The sequence below is a fragment of the Bos indicus x Bos taurus genome, chromosome 29 (assembly GCF_003369695.1).
Source record: "Bos indicus x Bos taurus breed Angus x Brahman F1 hybrid chromosome 29, Bos_hybrid_MaternalHap_v2.0, whole genome shotgun sequence".
In the NCBI taxonomy this organism is placed as follows: Eukaryota; Metazoa; Chordata; class Mammalia; order Artiodactyla; family Bovidae; genus Bos; species Bos indicus x Bos taurus.
In genome coordinates, this window is record NC_040104.1 from 25589550 (window position 1) to 25609774 (window position 20225).

Here is a 20225-nt window from a genome sequence, read left to right on the forward strand (position 1 = left end):
TCCACCTCTAGTAGGTGAAAGGCTGCTGTGTAGACTGGTGGATCAAAACCATCTGTGGAAATAAGTCGAAGCCCACTTGACCCAGACTTGGGGAAACACATCAACGACTGGTTAGCTTATGATCAGGCTACAGATCTGGCTGCTTGGTTGTTTCCTCTCTTTGGATTTGCCTGGCAAATCTTCCTCATTCTAGGGAGGGCTGTATTAGTCACAGTTCTCCAGAGAAACAGGACCAACAGGATATGTATATATTTATGTATCTGTCTACATTATATAGTTCTTTATCTTCCCCTTTCTGATAGATATGGATTTGTTTGAAGGAATTGGCTCATGTAATTGTAGGGGTCTGTCAAATCCAAAATCTGGAGGGCAGGATGGCAGGCTGGAGAGCCTGGGAAGAGTTGATGTTGCAGTTGTGAGTCCAGAGCTAATCTGGAGACAGAGTTCCTTTTTCCTTAGGGGACCTCAGTCTTTTCTTTTAAGGTCTTTGATTAAATGAATGTGGATGAGGCCCATCCATAGTTTAGAAAGTGACCTGTTTTGTTCAAAGTCTTCTGATTTAAATGTTGATAATTATTTTGTAGCAACATCTAGAGTGGTATCTGACCCCGAATTGGATATCACAGCCTAGCCAAGCTGACACATAAAATTAACCATCACATGGGCAAACTGGGTTTATTGTAAAAGCCTTTCTCTTCTGCAAGGTACATTCTTGCTTACAAAGCATATACTCACCTATGATCACACCTGATCCTCAGAACTTCTCTGTCGGAAGGAATAATGACTTTTCTGTTTTATAGCTGAGGAAATGGAGATTCAGAGATAAGATTGTATAGCTGATAAATAGAGAGAGGATTCCAGCCCAGGCTGTCTGGCTCAGACCTGTGTGTTCTTCTCACCATCATACTCCCTGCAACCGGGCACACAGTGTTACTTTCCTATCATTCCCCTGCTGGTCATATTCCTTGCATGACCTCAGGGAGACCCACAGGAATTGGCTAGGAAAGTGGCACGGTTTTCATTTTTCAGTTCTGTCTTGTGACCATTATCAATGGACCCCTCTGGGGCAGGATCTAGGCACATAACGTGTGTCTCTGTTGGAGGGACCATGAGCCCTAGGTGCCATTCCATCCCAGCTGCAACTGCCTCACCCCTGCCATCTTTCAGCTGGGCCCTGTGCTCTCAATAGGAGGCTTCTGCCCCCTTCTTACCACCGCACCTGGGGAGTGCCACCCCCTTCCTGAGCAGGAATCTCCTCCCAGACCTCAAATAGGGACCCAGAAGCAGGATGACCTTCTGCTTCGGCCTGTGCACTGAGCTCTGGGTCTATAGCACCCTGAGAATTCTGGGCCCTATGGTCCTCACCACGTGGTGATGTAGCGAAACCTGTTTGTGACTGTGGACAGGCCTGCAGCCTGGTGGCATCTGTAGGCTTTGGAAGGGCCAGGCCACTCTCCTGCCAGAACCAATAGGACTCCATGCCTTCTCACCTTGGATGCCCCATATGAAGGAGTAAGTTTTGATTGGAGGATTAAATAGGAGGGAAATAAGAGGTCTTCAGAGATGGAGGTGACCATCCTAGTCCCTTTCTGGACTTGCCTGTCTCTCCTCTTACTCCATATTTGGGGAACTGATCTGGATTTAAATGATGAGAAAACATTTGTTTTCTCCACTTCGGGTCCGTTTAGCAAATAGTGCTAGGATGCCGAGATTCCTCCCACTTGGGCATTGGATCCCAGACTGACACCTGAAAGAGGGGTAGAGGGACAGGGACGAGCACAAGCCTCTCTGATTTCTAACTGGCTCTGGGAAAAGACGAAAGATGAAAGAAGAGCCTCCTGAAGAAGGGTCACCTGGGAAAAGCATGTGTGGTCTAGTTTCTGAAGGCCTCCTAGGTAGCCGGGAAACTTTTTTTTCTACAGGTTCAAGAGAGCAGGCATGGGTCTTGGTCAGGGGGCAGGATCAGTTCTGTGTTTGGAAGAACTTGCTTCTAGTTGGAGCTCTAAAAGGGAGGAGGTACTAAGCATTGCCTTGGGAAAAGGCGAGCGCTCCATCCACAGAGGTGCTCAAGGCTGGACAGCTCCCTGTCTGAAGGAATTCTGGGTTTAGTGGAAGGCTGAAGTAGGTGCCCTGGGCATTTTCAGACTCAAGTTCTCCAGTCTTGTGGGTCTTTCTAAAAGTGCCAGGTACTATGTCCCACAGAAGAATGGTCCCTGCAGAGAAACCAGATGGTTCTCTCTGGCCCCGGGGACCCCACCTTTTAGAAGCAGTAGTTCTAGTGAGAGCCCTGCCTCCCCGTCTGGTCCCTTAGCCTGGGAAGGGGCTCCGGACCCTGGAAGAGGACCGGAATTCCGAGATCACCCATTGGCTTAGAGGCGCCATGTGAACGGTGCTGGTTGGTTGGCGGGAGGGAGGGGGAGGCGGTTTCCCGGGTAACGGGAGGGCAAGGAGCGGCTGCAGCGGCAGCGGCTGCGACTGAGAAGCGCGGGCCGGAGCGAGGTGCGAGACCGGCTGGAGGCGGCGGCTCCGCGAAGCCGCGTGGGCGCAGGTAGGAGCTCCCCGAGCCATCCCCGGGGGCCGGGCTGGGCCAAGCTGCCCTTCGCCTGGACCGGCCTGGCGAAAGTTTGCCGCGCAACGGGACGAGCGGGAAGGAGAGGACTTGGGGATGCTCTGTGCTGGGCTCCGGGGGCCGGGCAGGGCGGGGACTGCCGGCGGGGAGAGGGCTGGCCCCGCGCGGAGCGGCGCGGGGGCCACATCTCCACTCCGGGACCCTGTCGGAGGACCCAGGCCTCCTTGGACGCGTGATTGCAGCACGGAGACCCGGCCGGCGGACGCAGACTGCCGGCGGTCCCTTGTTCAGAGATGTGCTGGCAAAGTCTTGCCGGGCAGATGCTGGCTGGGCGCACGGCGAGGTGCTCCGTCTGAGGCGGTTCTGCGAACGAGCTCCAGGAGCACTTTCCCCGGCCTCCGGCTACGCTGCATACGCCCCCATGCAGAGTGGGTGTGTGTTTTTCTGGGTGTGCGTGCCTGAAGCTGGGTGTATCTTCTTGTGCGTGTTCTTGTGTGTCTGATGTCTTCTGTTTGTGTGTTTCTGTGCGTGATTCCCCCCTTTGCGTGATTGGATCTCTGGGTGTATCCTCACGTCTGGGCCCCTCTGTGTGTGCTCTGGCGTGGGTGTCTTTGAACGCCCTCTCCGGGTGCTTCTGTCTGAGTAGCGCTGTTTGTGGATCCTTCTGTCAGCATCTCCATGTATTTTCGGTTTTTGTGTGTGTCTCTTCCCTCTGTGTGCCTGTCTGTGTATCTTGCGCTTGTGTGTGTTTTCTGTCTGTGCCTCTGTTTTATAGACCCCTCTGCCTCTGCATGTCTGGTACCTGTCTGCGCGTGTCCCTTTCTGGGTGGGTGTGCACCCTCGTGTGTGTGATCCGAGCTTCGGTAGGTATATGTGTGTGTGTGTGTGTGTGTGTGTGTGTGTGTGTGAGTCTGCGTGTATGTCTGGACCTCTGCGAGTGTCTGCTATGCCTGTGTCAGACTATGTCTGAGTCTCTTTTCTGTGTCTGACCATATCCGTGTGTGTGTGTGTGTGTGTGTGTGTGTGTGTGTGTGTGTGTCTGAGTGAGTGTAGGTGGATCGAAGCCGGGTAAAGGAGGCCAGGCCTCCGGTTTCTCTGGCGCTCTCTCCCACGCTCAGGGTAACAGCCGGCGGCGGCTAGGGCGAGGGCGTGGGCAGCGGGCTGGGAGGGGGCGCCCAAGCGCCGGGAGCCAAGGCACCTCCCGGGTGTGCGCTCCGCTGAGCCGGCTCCTTTCTTGCCGGCAAAGGAACCCTGGTGGCGGTGGCAGCAGCAGCCCGCGCCGCCCAGCTGGGGCCCTAGTGACTTATTTTTGTGTGCGATCCTTTCTTTTCTTCAGGGAAGAGGCGGGAGCACGCTCCACTCCCTAGTCGTGCGCAAATAAAGGCTCCGGGGTTGGCGGCTGGGTCAGCCCTCCTCGGCAGCTTAGCAAAGTGGCCGACTTGGCCGGGCTCCCTTTGGTTGTAAAAAAAAAAAAAAAAAAGACGCCCCCAAATAATAATAATAATAATTTTAAAAAACTCAGCCCGGAAACCACCATGCCTCCTTGGCTCTCTTTCTTACATCTTATGTAACTTATTTATTGATTGATTAATGAAAGGCTTGATTGCCAAGAAGCTCCTCCGTTTCCCCTATTGGCACCAAAGACTAATTAAAAATGCTGTGTTGGTGGTGAGTGTTAATTAGACCATTCCAGAGGTGATGCACCCTTGTTTCAGAAGCCTAACTTCAGTTAGAAGATGAAATAGGTCAGGCTGCCCTTTCTCATTCCACTAACCTTTAATCCAGGTTTAAAACAAGTTTTCCCAATCTTGGAGCCCCCTGGGGGCAGGAGCAACTGGGGAGAGGGAAGGGGTGAGAAGAAAGCCAAAGGGGCTATTCCCAATTTTGAAAACTTCGGAGAATAAGAAGGATGCTTTATTAAAGCATATGAAATGGGTCTACAATGCCAGCACCCAGGCAGAAGGAAGGAGTGAGTTGTACGTGGGAGGGATTGGCCTGTGGCTTTCCCAGCACCTGGCATTCCAAATTGGCATTTCCTGGGAAGTGACACCTCCCTGGGCTTTTTGAAAGGATGCCTCTGGATCGGAGGCTAGACCCTGGCTTGGCTCCCCAAGTCCTGGGTTGTGCCTCCAAACCAGTCTTTAAAAAACTTTCTCCTGAGGGTTACCCAGAAGGCAGAGAGGGTTGGGCGTATGTGGAATGGGACGATGAAGGCTTTCAGAGACTGTTTGACTAAGCAGGAAGAAGCCCCGGCAGTGTGTTCGGGATGTCTTCAGGATGGCTGGTCTTGTCTTCTGGACTTTAAGGAGGAGCTGGGCTTGCCTATGATGCTCCCCGATCCCTGTTATGGTCCAGTTGTCTTCCTTCCTTTCCCTTGCACTTCTCTTGGCTGACTTAGGGAACGGAGAGAAGAAGCTGCTGCTCTGTTGCTGCATTTAGGGATCAATCCAGCAAACGTATTGACTTCTCAACCATCCAGTGAAATGGCCCGTTAGTCCTGCCTTTCAGCTCTCTCTCTCTCTTTTTTTTTTTAATTCAAGTATGTTTGAAAACTTCCTGAGATTTCTCTGGGCAGTAAGAAATCAGAGCTTTTACGTCAGGGTCTGCTCTCATGAAGTCCTCCCCTGTCAGGAAACTGACTGGACGTGGCGGCCAGCCGAAAGCAGCATCCTCGCTTCTCCCCTTTCTCCCTCCCTACCCTGGCTCTAGCACAAGGACAGTGACAGCCCCAGAACTGGTGGAGACTGACTCCCAGGAAAAAAAACAAAAACACAAAAGGCTCGCAGGAGGTGTTGAACATCCTCCCACTCCCCACTGACGGGGAGGTTTTTCTGTGGTGAGGACGTCTGTGCCCATGTGCGCTGGGGGCGTGTGCACCGGCTGGCGTGATAGGATGTGACAGGGTCTCACCGGGAGAGAGCCAGGGTCTGGTGCACCAAGCAGAGCTGTTCTCAGAAACAAGGGCTGAGGACACCGCGGCCCCTCTGGAGAAGGCCTGTCCAAGTAGGAGATCCTTTGGGCGGGGCCTTTTTTTCTTTTATTATTATTCATGAGCAGAGCCAGAAGCAGTAAGAAGTGTGGCCTCTGGGCTCAGGCTGCGTGTGAAAAGCCAAATAACAGCGATCCTGCCAGAGAGGCGTGGCTATGAGCAAGGACTTTGCAGTCAGACGTGGGTTCAATTCCCAGCCCCACGACTTTCCAGCTGTGTGACTTTCGGCAGGTTACTTCACCTTCCTCATTAGCAGTTGTCTTATCTCTAACCCAAGGCTGAAAGTGAAGAAAGTTGCTCAGTTGTGTCCGACACTTTGTGACCCCATGGACTGTACAGGCCATGGAATTCTCCAGGCCAGAATACTGGAGTGGGTAGCCTTTCCCTTCTACAAGGGGATTTTCCTAACCCACGGGTTGAACCAGGTCTCCCACATTGCAGGCAGATTCTTTACCAGCTGAGCCACCAGGGAAGCCAAGGACCTTGGAGCAAGATAACTGGCACACAGAGATTTGTTGAATGAATAAATATGAAAAGCAGAAGAGAGCCCCTGACGTAGAACAAGCATTCAGCACACTTTAGCTTTCCATCCTCTCCTCTGTCAATAGGAGATCTTGACCTTCCCACTCCTATGTGCTATCCCCACTTTATAGATGAGAACACTGAGATTCAGAGAGGTTAAGTTCTTTGTTCAGAATCACACAGTGAATTAAGTTGCAAAGTTGAGATTCAAACCTAGATCTGGCTGAGTCCTCTAGTTGGAGGTCTCAGTTTAGATTCAGAAAAGGGTAATAATACTCGGAGCCCATTTGCAAGAGTTTTTGCATTGTGATCTGGAGCTAAAAAGAATAGAATCTAAAAGGTTTCACCTCTGCCACGGATCCCTTGAAGGGGTTGTGGAGATGGTGGTGGGCAACCAGAGGGCTTTCTCTGGAAGCTCAGCTATTTCCTAGGCCAGTAGAGCACTTCTTAGTTCTGCCACCCGTGAGTGTATGAGATGCTTATCTTCTGGACATTAAGCTCTCATGGATGGATTCTTGCCAAATTCAGAACATTTTTGACTTGGGCAAAATTCACTTGGAGAAATCTGCTCTTGCTGAGTGTTTCATATGGTATAGGACAAGCCTTCAACCTTTCTGTAGCTTCTCTTCCAGGAGAAGCTGTTCTCTTTCTCCTTTCAAGCCCTCTGTGTCTGGGTTTCTCATTTGCCTTTTAACCTGCTTTGGCGCTGAGCCGTGCGGAAGCCTTTTGTGGCAGAGGGTGGCTTCGGCCTCATTCCAAAGTAGCCACCGGTCAGGACAGCTGCAAGGGAGGGTCTGAGGGCTTCTGTCTGATGCCCACTGCGGCCGGATCTGGCCACAGCTCTCCCGGAGGCTGGCGCAGCCTGAATTGTAGAATGGCTAGTGCGTTGATTAGAAATGCTGGCAAGAGATGAGTGCCTTTTGGTAAGAGCTTTCTCCCCCTTTTTAAATTTCTTTCCTGGTGGTGCTGGTGCTAAGGGAAAAGGCATTCATAATTATTTATTGGTGCTTCTTCGTGGGGATTCTCCAATATGTTCCCTCCCCTTAGATGTTCATGGAAGGTGCATCCCATGCAAAATGCTTTCCTTGGTGCGGCAGTCCCTCCTCTCCTCCCTCCCTCCCTGTCCCTCTGAGCTCTGTGACGTCAGCCTGGAGGTGACGGGGTGCCTTCTCTGCCTGCAGGTTCTGAGGCAGGGAAAGCGGCTCTGGGGCACGGTCGCCTTTCAGCTCTCAGATGATCTAGTCTGCTCTTTTCAGTTCCCCAGTGGACCCCGTTGTCTCGCCTGCCACACGCTGCCTCCGCAGCTGTAATTAGGGGAGAAATGTTGATGCCTTTTCGCTTCACAGGCCATTGCTTCCCTGTCTTATCATATCTGGGTGCTTTATTCCTACGATGATGATGCACCCCACATAGGTTTGAGAAAGAATTCATTTCTGTCTCTGGTGTGTGTGTTTGGAGAACAGGATCCTCTGTGTGTCTTTTCCCGGCGGGAGTGGGGAACCCAGGCGCCCCCCAGGTGCTCGTCCAGGGGTGTGCTTGAAGGATGGCGAGGCTCGGAGGAAGATCACTGCTGGCTGCTGGGTGTGGACTTCAGATGGTGGGCAAGGAAGCTCACACCTGTCCTCCTCTGCACAAGGCGATTCTGACCGTTGAACCTTTTCTCCTCAGGTATGGGTCTTGCTCCATGGAGGAAGATGACAGCCCGGGAAGGGAGCAATCTCGGTGATGAGCACTCGCAGGAACTGTGAGGGGCGGCTTTGCGAGCAGCTTTGTGGTGATTTATGGGAGTCGGGGGCTGCCGGAGAGGGATGTGGGTGCTATCAGCTTGGTGGATTAAATGCCCATTTACATTGTTATTGACATATAAATTATCGGTGCCAAGGAGACAGTGAGGGAAAGGATTTCTGGGGCAGTGATGTGGCACATGCCCCAGGATATGGGCTCGCCTCTGCCCAAATCTGTCCTCTGGGCACTCAGGAAGCCAGGACTGGAACTGGAGTAAAAGTCCCAAATCCCAGCTCTCATGATGCCGGAACAGCCACCCTCATTGCTAAGGCAGCGATGGCAAGAGAGGTCCCCGAGTGGGTTTTAAGAAGCCGGGGAGACCTTTGACAAGGTCGTGTGGATTTCCTCGGCTGGCAGGAACCGTGTCTGGCCGCCTGCATGCATCACTTTTGCCTGGGTTCTTTTATTCCACTGTGGATTTGGAAGTACTGCTGAAGAAGAGAGGGAATTTTATTCCTGGGAAATGGAATCGGTTTCTGAGTCCAGCCAGCAGCAGAAGAGAAAACTGGTTACCCACGGACTGGAAGATCAAAAGAGGGTAAGCGAGAATTTTGTTGCTTGGCTTATGGCGCCGGAATTGCTAAGCAGGATTCAGGGCGCCCAGGTGGTCATCCTCGTTGCTGTTGTAGTGTCTTTGATTGTGCTGGTTTGTCTTTTTCTGGTTGAGGAGGCAGGATGGTGGCTTTTGACTTGCCAGGTCCTAGTGCTGAACTTGAAGTTTGGCTCGTTGGTGGGCAAGGGGAAAGAGAAAGAAGGCAAAAATCAGAAAGACAAAGATGTATAAGCCTTAGCTCAGGGAGTTGACAAACAGTGTTGGTGTCCTCTAAGTCAAATATGAGTTTATTTTGTACTGAAGCTCCCTTTGGGATTCATACACTGTTAGCACCGTTTGGAAATAGTACTCTTGACAGTGGTGGTTTGAGTTATTTGCCATGAGTTCTGCTGGCTCTTGTGTTTATGGATCAAAAACATATTCTACTCCGCTCTTTGGCCTCATCTGTGAGAATGTCAAAGTCATTTAAAAAGGCCCATTGAGTATAGGTCACTTGCTGTCATCAGCCTGAAAGCCGCAGTCACCCAGGACTTGTGTCTACCAGTTAAAGTTCAACTTGTCTTCAAAAGCCTTCGAGAGTAGCATTGAGTGGCTGGTTGTTCAGGAAGAAAGTTGAAGCTGTGCTTCCTCATTCCCAGGGGAATTGCTAGGACCAGGGGGTGGCCAGGGTTAAATACAGCTCGAGCGGAGCCAGAGTCTGTGTTAATCTGAAAATAATTTCTGATATTTCCTTTGAAATGTTGTGGATGGTTGAAGAAAGCCTTCTGCTATTTTCTCCATGTGGGGTGGAGTATCCCTTTTCTTCATGAGTCTAAAAAAAATCATTCCTTGTGTGAAATACCTGTGGAGGTGAAACCTAGCCTTAAAATTCTTCCTTATAATTTTCAATGGCTGTGCATGTGTTGGAAAAAGCTTTAGTATGGGGCTTTGCTCTGACCTTAAAAAAGTAAAGATAAATGGAAACAAAAACACAGATAGTGACGCTATCCCTAAAAAAAAGGAAAGTTTCCACTCCTGAAGCTGTACTCACCATAAAGAAGAAAGAGTGCCTACTCTCTTAGGCACCTAGATAAGTGAAATTTGTTTTGTGGCTTTAGATTTATTCAGTGAATAACCAGCCTACGAGACCTCTCTGCTCCTGTTTCTGCAGGAGCTTTCTGAGAGATGGGAGGAAACCTAGTAACTGTTGTGAACAGGTCCTGGGATTAACTGCATTTCACTAAGTGTGAGCCAGGTTTGATATCCAGACACTTTAGCAGAGGAACATTTGGGACCTCTGACACTGTAGAAAATTTTAATTGGGCTGGTACACCGAGATAATGTGCAATTATGACGGCCTCTCCTTGGCTAGGTGTGCTTGTCTGCATTTCCCATCTGTCCCTGCGTCGGGTCCACATGGACTGTGGAGCCCTTGGAAGCAGACTGTAACCCCAAGTGAGGCTCCGCGGCAGCTGGGGTAACATCAATTGGTCATGCTCAGCTGACATTCATTTTAACTTGAACTCTAGCCGTCATGGCGATTATTAAATTTATAATGATATATGTAAGATCCATTTTAATGACTCTCCATGCTTGAGCGAGCTCTCACTTGTGCTGGCAAAATAAGGCTTAATAGAGTATTACGTTTCATCTCCTACTGAATTTTCCGGGCAGTGGTTGGAACTTTGCTGAGGAGGAATTAGATTGCGTTCTCTGATGGGCATCACGATATAGTTCCATATTGCTGTGGTACAGTTTTGGGTAATTCTTCTAGAAATACTGCCACCGCAACAGCTTCTGTTGGTGTGTGCACGGGTGTGTTTGTGGGTAAACACACACACCATTTGTGTCAAGTGTGAAGCTAAACAAGCTTCTGGGCACGCAGCCCAGAATGTCTTGTCCACGGAGCTGAAAAGGGGCTCTCCTGTGTTTTGGCTCAGATATCTCGGGTGAACTGGGAACCTCTCTTTAGGGGGGTTTGGCTGAAAGTCCAGCAAAGGCACAATCGAGGCATCTGTTGGGGAGCTGGGAGGTCCCCACCAGCTTGCTTACGTTACTCCACGTTCACAGGCATGAGATCGATCCTTGTGGCATTGCTTTCAGGGGTGTGTGTGTGTGTGTGTGTGTGTGTGTGTGTGTGTGTCACTCAAGGCAGGAAATTGCGGAGGGCTGAGTCGTCGAGGCAGAGGGAGGCTGGCCAGGGTCATTTTGCTCTATTTCCTACTGTCCTGAGCAGCAAAAGCCATTTTCTTTAAGGTTTGCTGGGTTTCATGCTCCTTGCTGTAACTTGGCCCTCTTCTGGTTTCCATATGGATAGAACTCCTGGTTGAGGGCTCCTCTAGGATTAGGCTTTTTTTGCGAGGGCAGGAGTTCGCTTGTGCTTTCTGCGAGTGTGCCATGAGCTGTAGAAGCAGAGAGCTGAGTTCAGATTCTAGTTGTGCTGTGTCTTAGCTGTGTGACTCTGAGAAAACTACTTGAGCTCTCTGATTATTAGTCTACATTTTCTACAGAGGATAATGGTATTTAATTATAGAGACATTGTTAAGATTAACTGAAGCAAAGCTGGTAAGGAGTTTGGCACTTGGTAATTATTTAAGAAATGTTCTGTATATTCTTGGGACAGTTTGCAATGTGAGATTTCTTGCGTTCTTTTTGTTCTTAAAGGGCTGCATGTGATTTTGTTTTAAATCTTAAAAAAAAACTCTGGTAAAGCACTCATTACACATTCAAACATTACAGAAGAATTCGGAATGTAAATTCTTCTTTTCTCTAATTCTATTCAGCAGTAACTGCTATTAACAGTGTGATGTATAGCATTTCTGACTACTCTTGGTTTGTGTTTCTGAATAAAAGGAAGTCACACAGTACATATTTTTAAGAACCTAATTTTTTTCACTTCACATGGTGTGGATGTCTGTCTGAGTCATTATATACACATCTACCTCACACCTTTTAATGACTAGAGAGAGTTCCACACTAGAATGTGCCAAAGTTTATTTAACTAATCCCTTGTCTGTACAGTTAGGTGTTTCTAGGTTCGGGTTTTTGCTCCATGATTTTTTTGGTATTACAAAATTCCCATGTTCATCTGTTCAGCAAGTATTTATGAAGTACCTTCCATGTGCCTAGCTCTGTTCTTGCAGCTAGGAATCAACTAGACAGACATGATGGCTTTCTTCCTGAAACTTACATTCTAGCCCAGCACAACTTTCTGTGGTGATTGAAATGCTCCATTCGTGAACTGTACATGTCAGTAGCCACCAGTCGTATCTGACCATGGAGCACTTGAAATGTGGCTAGTATGATTGAGGACCTTCATTTTAAATCTCATTTAGTTTAAGTTGAGAATTCCTTGGCAATTCAGTGGTTGGGACTCTGTGCTTCTACTACAGGAGCCATGGGTTCGATCCCTGATTGGGGAACTAAAATCCTGCCTGCTGCATCGCTCAGCCAAAAAAAAAAAGGTTTTCATTTAGTTTAAACTAATTTAAGCTTCAATAGACACATGACTAATTGGTTACAGTGTCAGACAGTGCCTCTCTCGATAGCTATCTATTTGCAGACAATGGTCTATGTGCTAAAGAAAACAATTAGGACTGGGTAGTGTCGTGGGCTCTGGAAGGGTGTATTTCACACTTGTAATTATTTTTTAATTTCCTTTTAATTGAGGTGTAACTTACATTCAGTAAAGTGCATGCTTCTTAAATTCATAACTTGATTAAAAAAAAAAATCTTTAGTACACCTGTGCAGCCACCACACAGAGCAGGATATAGACCCTTCCTTGCCCCTGAGGGGCTGCACTGTAGCTGGTATAAGGGAGGTCCCCCCTTGGGGAAGTGGAGATCCCCGTGATGAACAGCAGCTGGCTGTGGGAAGATCAGATGGCAGACTTCAGATGCGAACATGCCTGCTCGTACCCTGCAGCAGGGAGGGGTGCCATTCAGAACTCCCCTTTGGGCAACTTGTCTTGGTACCACTTATGGACAGTAGCTGCCCATGCATCCCTAGCATCTTGCCTAATTCAAATTCTATGCTGAAGTCAGGAAAAATCCAGGGAGGCATGGGCTGCAAATTGCCACGAAGAGAAATTCAGTGAGGTATAAGTGTTGTTCAGTGCTGTAAGGACCCACTTAACTAGCACAGATGGGAGAAGTAAAATTTCCCTGACAGACACCTATTGATCAGTCAAGGGAATGACTGTTTGATTGATTTTTTTTCTCTACTCTTCCTTAGAAGTTTGTCCTTCACAGACGGAGCTTTCCCACAGAGGGTGAACACTGTAAAATAAGAATTGTTCAGGGGTTTTCAAGATACTTGATGACTGAGTGGTGACAAAGATGGTTTAGTTTGAATATTCTCCTGGCTGTCAGCTTCTCAGCATGAAAGACACCTGGAGATGGTGTTTTGAAATGACTTTGGAGAGGGTGAGTTTGAGCTTTGTGTAATTAAAATTTCCGGGGTTGGCTGAACTGTTCTGGATTGCCAAATGCTGATCGACAAAGGGGAAGATATTTTCATGCTTGTCCCAGCAGCCTCTCCTCTCCTCTCTATTCCTGGCAGCCCTGACTTGCTCATCACCTCAGCATCCTTGGACCTTACCCCGCCGTGCATCCCCTAAGTCCGCTACTTTCTCATCCTGCCCTCCGCAGGCTGGCTCCTGTGCATAGTATATCTAGCCAGTCTCTTCTGTCTGGTCTCACTGCCACCACCCTCAGGTCTAGGAATTCTTGCTTGGCTAGTGGCGTAGCCTCTGTGGGTGGCTCTCTTGTTTCCATGTCCCCTCTACTCCTGGCCAGATTCCTCTTCTTTAGAGTCTTCCTGAAGTGTTGTCATTCTATTTAGAGATTTCCTGCTGTGTCCTCGGGCTTTCCTGTTGGCTCAGATGGTAAAGAATCTGCCTGCAATGCAGGAAATCCAGGTTCAACCCCTGGGTCGGGAAGGAAAATCCCCTGGAGAAGGGAATGGCTATCCACTCCAGTATTCTTGCCTGGAGAATCACATGGACAGAGGAGCCTGGCAGGCTACAGTCCATAGGTTTGCAAAGAGTCAGACACATCTGAGCAACTTTAACACTTTTTGCTGTGTCCTCACCCTCCCCAGCCCCTGGCACTTTATACTGTGCCCAACTTCTAGGGTATAATGGGTAAAAGCTCAAATCTTGTAGGAGTCTTGTAGACCTCAGCTTCAACCCTGAAAAAGTTCTGTAATGTCCCTGAGCTGTGTTTTTTCTCCCAGTGCTTTCTATTCATAGCTTATAAGATGCTTAGCACTGTTCCTAGAACATGGTAAATAATCAGCAAATGAGAATTGCTGTGATGATTATAATCTCTCAGTCTCTTTTACCCAGATATTCTCTATCAAACTCTCTTTTCTGTTTCATGAACAACCCTCACATTTCCCCCATCTCTGAGCCTTTGCTTGTGTATGTGACCACCTGTCTGCCTTGAGACCCCTCATCTGTCCTCCATGAAGAGTATATTCTCCTGTTTCTATTAATAATACCTTATTCAAGTGTAGGTGGGATAGCAGTTCATGGCATTCTCCTCCTGGCCCCGATGTTTTTTCCATATATCACACCTTGTACCAGATTATTGGCTCATTGAAGAAGGAACTAATTTTGTCCATCTCTTCATCCCCTGGCACACAATAGACACCAGTGAATGTTGGCTGAATGAATGAATAAATATTACTTGATGCTTTGAGATTTCTCTTTCCCTGTGGTCCTTAAGCTGAATGTGACCTTCCAAAAGGACTGGTTTAATATGTTGTCCACTCTTAGAGAGAGAAGAGGGAGAAGTAGGATTCAAGGAGATGGTTAGGATTTCTCTGCAATGATTGAATACATTTGATTAGGGCGGCTAGATTGGGTCTGGTGAGTGGAATAGAAAGTAGAGATATTTTGAAGGAAAGAGCAGGAGAATTTGGGTTAGTGACTAGACTAGTCACTAGACTGACAGAGAGGTATAAATCTAAGATGTTGCCAAGTTTTTGGTACATCAGTGGCTGGAGAGGCCTTGCTGCCCTTTGGATGAAGCGAGTTGAAGTAATGAAACGTTCTAATGCTTCTCACGGCAAAGTGCTGTCTTATTTGGTTTGCACGAGTGGAAGCAGAGCAGCTGTTATTTCTTTTCAGGCAAAGAAGGAATCAAGACACATATTTTAAGATAATTTCCCCAGTACACATGATTTAGATTTAGTGATTCTTTCAGAAAGGATTAAGAAATAGCTGAAGATAGGGAAAATAACTAACGTATGGAACAACTGCTATGTGCCAGAGAGTGTCCTGGGCACTCATATGATCTCATTTAGATCTTGCCCATGCTCTTGTTATAGGTATCACTAACCCCTTGCACAGATGCAAAGGCTATGATTTCTCCAAGTTTCCGCAACTTATTTTGTCTGCTAGACTCCTGCGTTTTCACTGTAGCTTCACCTCACCATTAGGATTAGATCTCTAAAATTTTTAAACTGGAATTTACTTTAAAAATAGTTTCTTCTAACTATTTAGTTAGATTTAGTTGTATACCTGTATATACACGAAGCACACAGCACACATGTGAGTCATGCATACTGCATAGCGGGATTGGCTTGTGTGGCATCTCATAGGTGTTTATTCATCTAGGTATTATGTCCACATCATTCCTCAGATCAGAGCTCCATGTCATGACCCTCCCCACAGTCAGTCCCTGGCCTGGGTGAGGCTGAGCTGCTGTAGAGAAAGTCTCCTCCTAGTGATCTGAGCTCTGAGAGGCTGACGGTGCAGTCAGCGCTCTGGATGGATGGATACTCACACTTCAGGTAAAGATGCAGCTCTAGCCGCAGCTCCCCGAGCTCTTTCCAGATGAGCTGAGGTGCTTGCTCCTTAGCCTGGGCCCGTGGGCTGCTGCCGCCCCTTTGCAGCCCGCGGTCGCAGCGGTTACAAGTTGATCAGCCTCCTGACAGCTCTCTGCCTGCATGGTCCGCCTGTCTGCCTGGCATGAATGGAGGGGGTGTTAACCAAACGCTTGGGGGATGGACACTGAGGACTTAGCATAGCACACTGCACATGTCATTGAGGGATGGAAAGAGACTGTAGCCAGATGCAACTCTATTCAGTAAGTTTGGAGCTTCTGTTCAGGTGGGAGAGAGGTGGGAGAGAGGTAAGCTTCTGTTTAGGGGGAGAGAGGCTAGCAAAGGGGCCAGGGCAATGCCCTGTTTTCATTTCAGTGTGGAGAATATCAGACAGCATAGGATCAGTCTCATTTATGCCTTCATTCTTCCCACATTTATTTATTAAGTCCCTACTGTATGCTGGCCAGCCACAGCATGAGGCTCTGGGGTCATAATGATGAGCTTAGAGACTGTCTCTTGGTACTTCTGTTGTCTTGAAGGAGTCAGTCAGTTTAACCAGCAGGGACAGTGACATTAGATAAGTGTCTGTCTGGTTTGGAGGTTGGCAGGGGTGGGAAGGTGGACAGAGAGTGCCTCCCTGGAGAAGGAGGAGCTTGAGCTCCGCCTATGAGAGGCTGCGTGAGAAGTGCACTGGGGGAGGGCTGAGTGAGCAGCTCACAGGGTGAACTGAATTGTGTCCCCTGCTCCAAATTCGTGTGTTGAAGTAGATCTCAGAATGTGACTGTGTTCAGAGATAGGCCCTTCAAGGAGATAATTAAGGTTAAATGAGGTCATGAGGGTGGGACACTAAGCTGATGTGACTGGTATCCTTATGAGAAGAGGAAGGGCCACCAGGGGTGTGTGTGTACAGAGGAAAGGCTGCTTGAGGACGGAGTGAGAAGGCGACCATCTACCAGCTGGAGAGGGAAGCCTCAGGAGAATGCATACCTGCTGATACTTGGATTGTGGACGTCAAGCCTCCAGAACTGTGAGAAAGCAAGTTTCTGCTGTTTAAGCCACCTAGTCCATGGTATTTTGCTGTGGCGGCCCTAGCAGGCACTAGCCCACAGAGAGAGAGAGAGAGTTGGCTGAAGGCATTTTACTTTAAACAGCCCACACTGTAAGCTCCCTGAGGGCAGATGCTACTTCAGTTCCCCAGCATCCAACTCGGTGCCTGATGCCTGGCAGGTCTTCAGCAAATATTTGTTGAGTGAGAAAATCCATGGATGCAAAGGATGAGGACAGAGAATGGAGACACTGGTGTCCTATAGGCCCTGAGAAACCACTGGGGGTATCAGAATGAGGGGATGCCCAGAATGTGGTTCTGGGGAAGATTCTGGAATAAACCGGGGTGGCTAGGAAGGGGCGAGAGTAGTAACGCAGGCAACAGAGCCTGGAATCAAAGAGACCAGAGAGAGGACCCCCATAGTGGTCCAGGCATTTGTGATAAGCTTCTGTTCCAGGGCTAAGACAAAGGGAAAGCAGAAATGAGCAGATGCAAGACATAGAATCTGAGGAGCAGAAACTGGCCAGCAACTGGATGTGACTGACTCACGTGCCAGGTGGCACGAGTCCCAGGAGTCTCCGAGGTTCAGAACCTCCCCCTGTACCTATTAGAATGCAGTCCGATAGCCCAGGGGGTCCGGTAGCCCAGGGGCACGTTCGCTCCTGACTAATGTTCCTGGGGTGCACCATGGTCTTTTGCCCTGGTCATAGCAGAGCAGACACTGTCCCCATTTGGTGGATGAGGTAAGTGAGGCATGGACAGGCAAAGTGACCGGCCGTGTGTCACACACCTTGTCAATAACTAGATGGCGGTGAAGATCCCTACTCTCTTTACCATCAGTTAGGATCACTTTCTGGGGAATAAAGCTGCCTTCCTCAATCAACAGAAATTAATATTGATATTTTGTTATTTTGGCTTAATTTTCAATGGGGGAGAAGATGGTCTCTTAGGGACCCTACTTTAAAGATACTGAAAAAGTTATTTTCGGTCCTAAAGGTGCTAGTAGCTCAGTTGCGTCTGACTCTTTGAGGTCCCATGGATTGTTGCCCCCCAGGCTCCTCGGTCCTTGGAACTTTCCTGGCAAGAATGCTGGAGTGGGTTGCCATTTCCTACTCCAGGGGATCTTCCTGACTCAGGGATTGAACCCAATCTCCTGAGTCTCCTGCATTGGCGGGTGGAGTCCTTACCAGAGGTGCCACCTGGGAAGCAGGTAGAAGTTGACCAATAACGTGGGCACCTCAGAGGTGGCCTATCCCCATTTGTTTGAAAGATATACATAAATTACGCAAGTATAGCTCTGCACTAAGTGAAATGAATTGACATTGGCCTTCCAGCTCTGTCCCAACTTGCTTCTAGGAACCAAATTACTGTGTCCTCAGCACAAAAGAGGGCTGAACTTTACTAAGTGCTAAGCAGTGCCAACTCTCCAGCCGGCATCCTGTGTAGGGTTGGCATATTTGTTAAAGCCTTTTACTTACCTGATCTCTTTAGACTTTAACTTTTCCCCTTGGTCTGCACTGTTTGATCATTCATTCCTGTCTTGAACTGTGTAGAGTGTGGTTGTATACTGGAGAGAAAGAGTGTTGGTGTCATCTAGGCTATTTGGCGTCTGTTAAGAACACAACTTTGGAACCTTTATTACTTTGGATAATTTATTTATCTTTTCTGGCCTCTACTTCTTCATCTAGAAAATTAGGATGAATAATAAAACCTTTGGTGAGGATTATGAGATATAATGTACTTAAAGTATTTAATCCAGTACTTAGTACACAGTTAAGCATTAAATGGTATCTATTATAATTCTTACATTTCCCTTCCCTGGCTTGGCAAAATTCTGTTAGTAGCATATTTGAGGAATAAAATGGTAGGGGAGTTGGGTGACTGCTGCTAATTCATGTGAGTTTCCTTTTCTGGTTAACTGAAGGTCATATATGATTATTTCTAATTTAAACTTTGTTACTGCAAGTCTTCCTCAAAGAAAGTCTGCTTTTATGCTTTAGAAGCACAGTCAACGAAAACAGCCAAGTCTTCCTTCATGTAGCAATCTTCAGGAACTTTGTTAACCTCATCATTCTGTATCTTAATTGACAATTTACAGGACTCTATTATGTAATTGCTGCTGCTCAGATGCTCAGTCCTGTCCAACTCTTTGTGACCCCATGAACTGTAGCCCACCAGGCTCCTCTGTCCATGGGATTCTCCAGTCAAGAATACTAGAGTGGGGTGCCATTTCCTTCTCTGGGGAATCTTCCTGACCCAGGGATCGAACCCATGTCTCTTATGTCTCCTGCTTTGGCAGGTGAATTCTTTACCACGAGCGCCACTTGGGAAGCGCCTGTTATATAGTAGATGAGGCTATACCTTTTGTGTGATTCCAACATCCCCCCCGACCACAAGTTGAATTTTTGCTTGAATATGTTTTATGAGTTTCATTTATTACACTTTGTAGCATCCCCTAAAACTGCAGTACCAGGGAAAAAAATCTGGTTACCTGGAGGTGAATTCCAATTAATCAATGCTTTCCAAATCTTGTCCTAGATGAGATTTACTTTGCTTCTAAAGCTTAGATCAGATTCCTCCATGTCTGCAGTTTGAATCAAAATACTGACATCTCTGACTCCTATCCTCAGGGCATTAATTTTTAATCTTCCTTCTCTTCGGGATAATTAGAAAGAGATGTGGGGGTTGGGGAGAGAAAAGAGAAGAGATGCAGTTGGCAGAGCAGGAGTGGATTTTTTTTTTTTTTTTTTAATAATGCAGCCTTTTCTGGGAAGAGGGAACATCTGAAATGTTGCATCTGCATTCCCAGTTTGCTTGAGGAAGATGAAGCAAGGGTTGGGATTGGGGCTATGGCTGATAGAGCCAGATCAGGGTGGTTCCTGATGTGGGAATGGGAGGTCATTTGGGAAAGGAGCCAGAGTTGTGTAACTGTATGTGTCAGCGAGGAAGGTCGAGAAATCCACTTGGGTGTATGTGGGGATTTCTCTCTTGGCTAAGCTGAGTAAATACAGACAAGGTTACTTAAAGCCTTGTCTATTTCCTGCATCTGTGCTCCTTGGACCTCTGAGAATCACAGGGGGATGTGAAGGACAGGAGTCAGAACCTTGATTACAACTAGCAAGATCTTATGTCCTTCATCTCTTGTGAAGCTGTCACAGAGGTACCAGTCTGGACACCTGGGAACAGGGTACCTTTTTGCTTACAATCCAAGCTTTTTGCTAGCTTCTTACATAATTGAGTTAGGTTCCTTCAGCAATAACCCCTCCCTTCAAAAAGTGAAGGGATGGAGGCTCCCCCAGACTGCATGGTTCTGTTTAAAATATATTTCTCTCCTTTTCCACTGATATCATTAAAAAAGGCAACAAGCAAAAGTCCTCAATGACATGGGCAAATCTTCATGGGAAAAGGGCATGTTCTGAAAAGAACGAACAATTATTGTTGTTGTATCTTGTACACCTCCTCGTGTGAACTTCCAATCAATAGCTGAAAGTCTCTTCACCAACCATTTGGTTTCTTGTTAATTCTGAGATTCCTAACTCATTCCACATTGTTTGGCATGTAGTTGATGATCAGTGCATATTTGTTGAGTGAATGAATGAGAGTCAACATTCTGAATGGGTTGAGGGTTGAAAGAATTGGGTCTGTCCTCTGGCTCTCTGAGCTACACTCTTGGTGGCATCAAGCAGTAGCACCTTAGAAAGGAAGGTTTAATCGTCTTTGATTTTGTGATGGGAGAAAGAATGCCTGGGAGGACTGCTTGGAGCTGCACATCCTGCACGTGTACATCTTTGTATATGTGGGGTTTCTTAGCTTTGAAGACCCAGTTTTTTGTTTTTGTTTATTTTAAAATTGTGAATCTGTTATTTCCCTACCTGCCCTGGCAGAGATGTGCCTTTTTCCTATGAGTTTCCATGGGTCCATGTGATGGGTAACCTGGAAGTTTCCTTCACC

General features: G+C 47.8%; 1 protein-coding gene across 1 annotated transcript in view; it reads left to right on the forward strand.

Moving 5' to 3' along the window:
* Positions 1 to 2463: 2463 nt before the first annotated feature.
* The window catches only part of NAV2 (neuron navigator 2), a 796404-nt gene continuing 778642 nt past the window's right edge, over positions 2464 to 20225 (forward strand). Inside the window, exons 1-2 of the mRNA XM_027531913.1 lie at positions 2464 to 2548; positions 7749 to 8403. Coding sequence (XP_027387714.1) covers positions 8329 to 8403 — 75 coding nt within the window. The 5' untranslated portion in view covers positions 2464 to 2548; positions 7749 to 8328. The remainder of the gene's footprint in view (positions 2549 to 7748; positions 8404 to 20225) is intronic.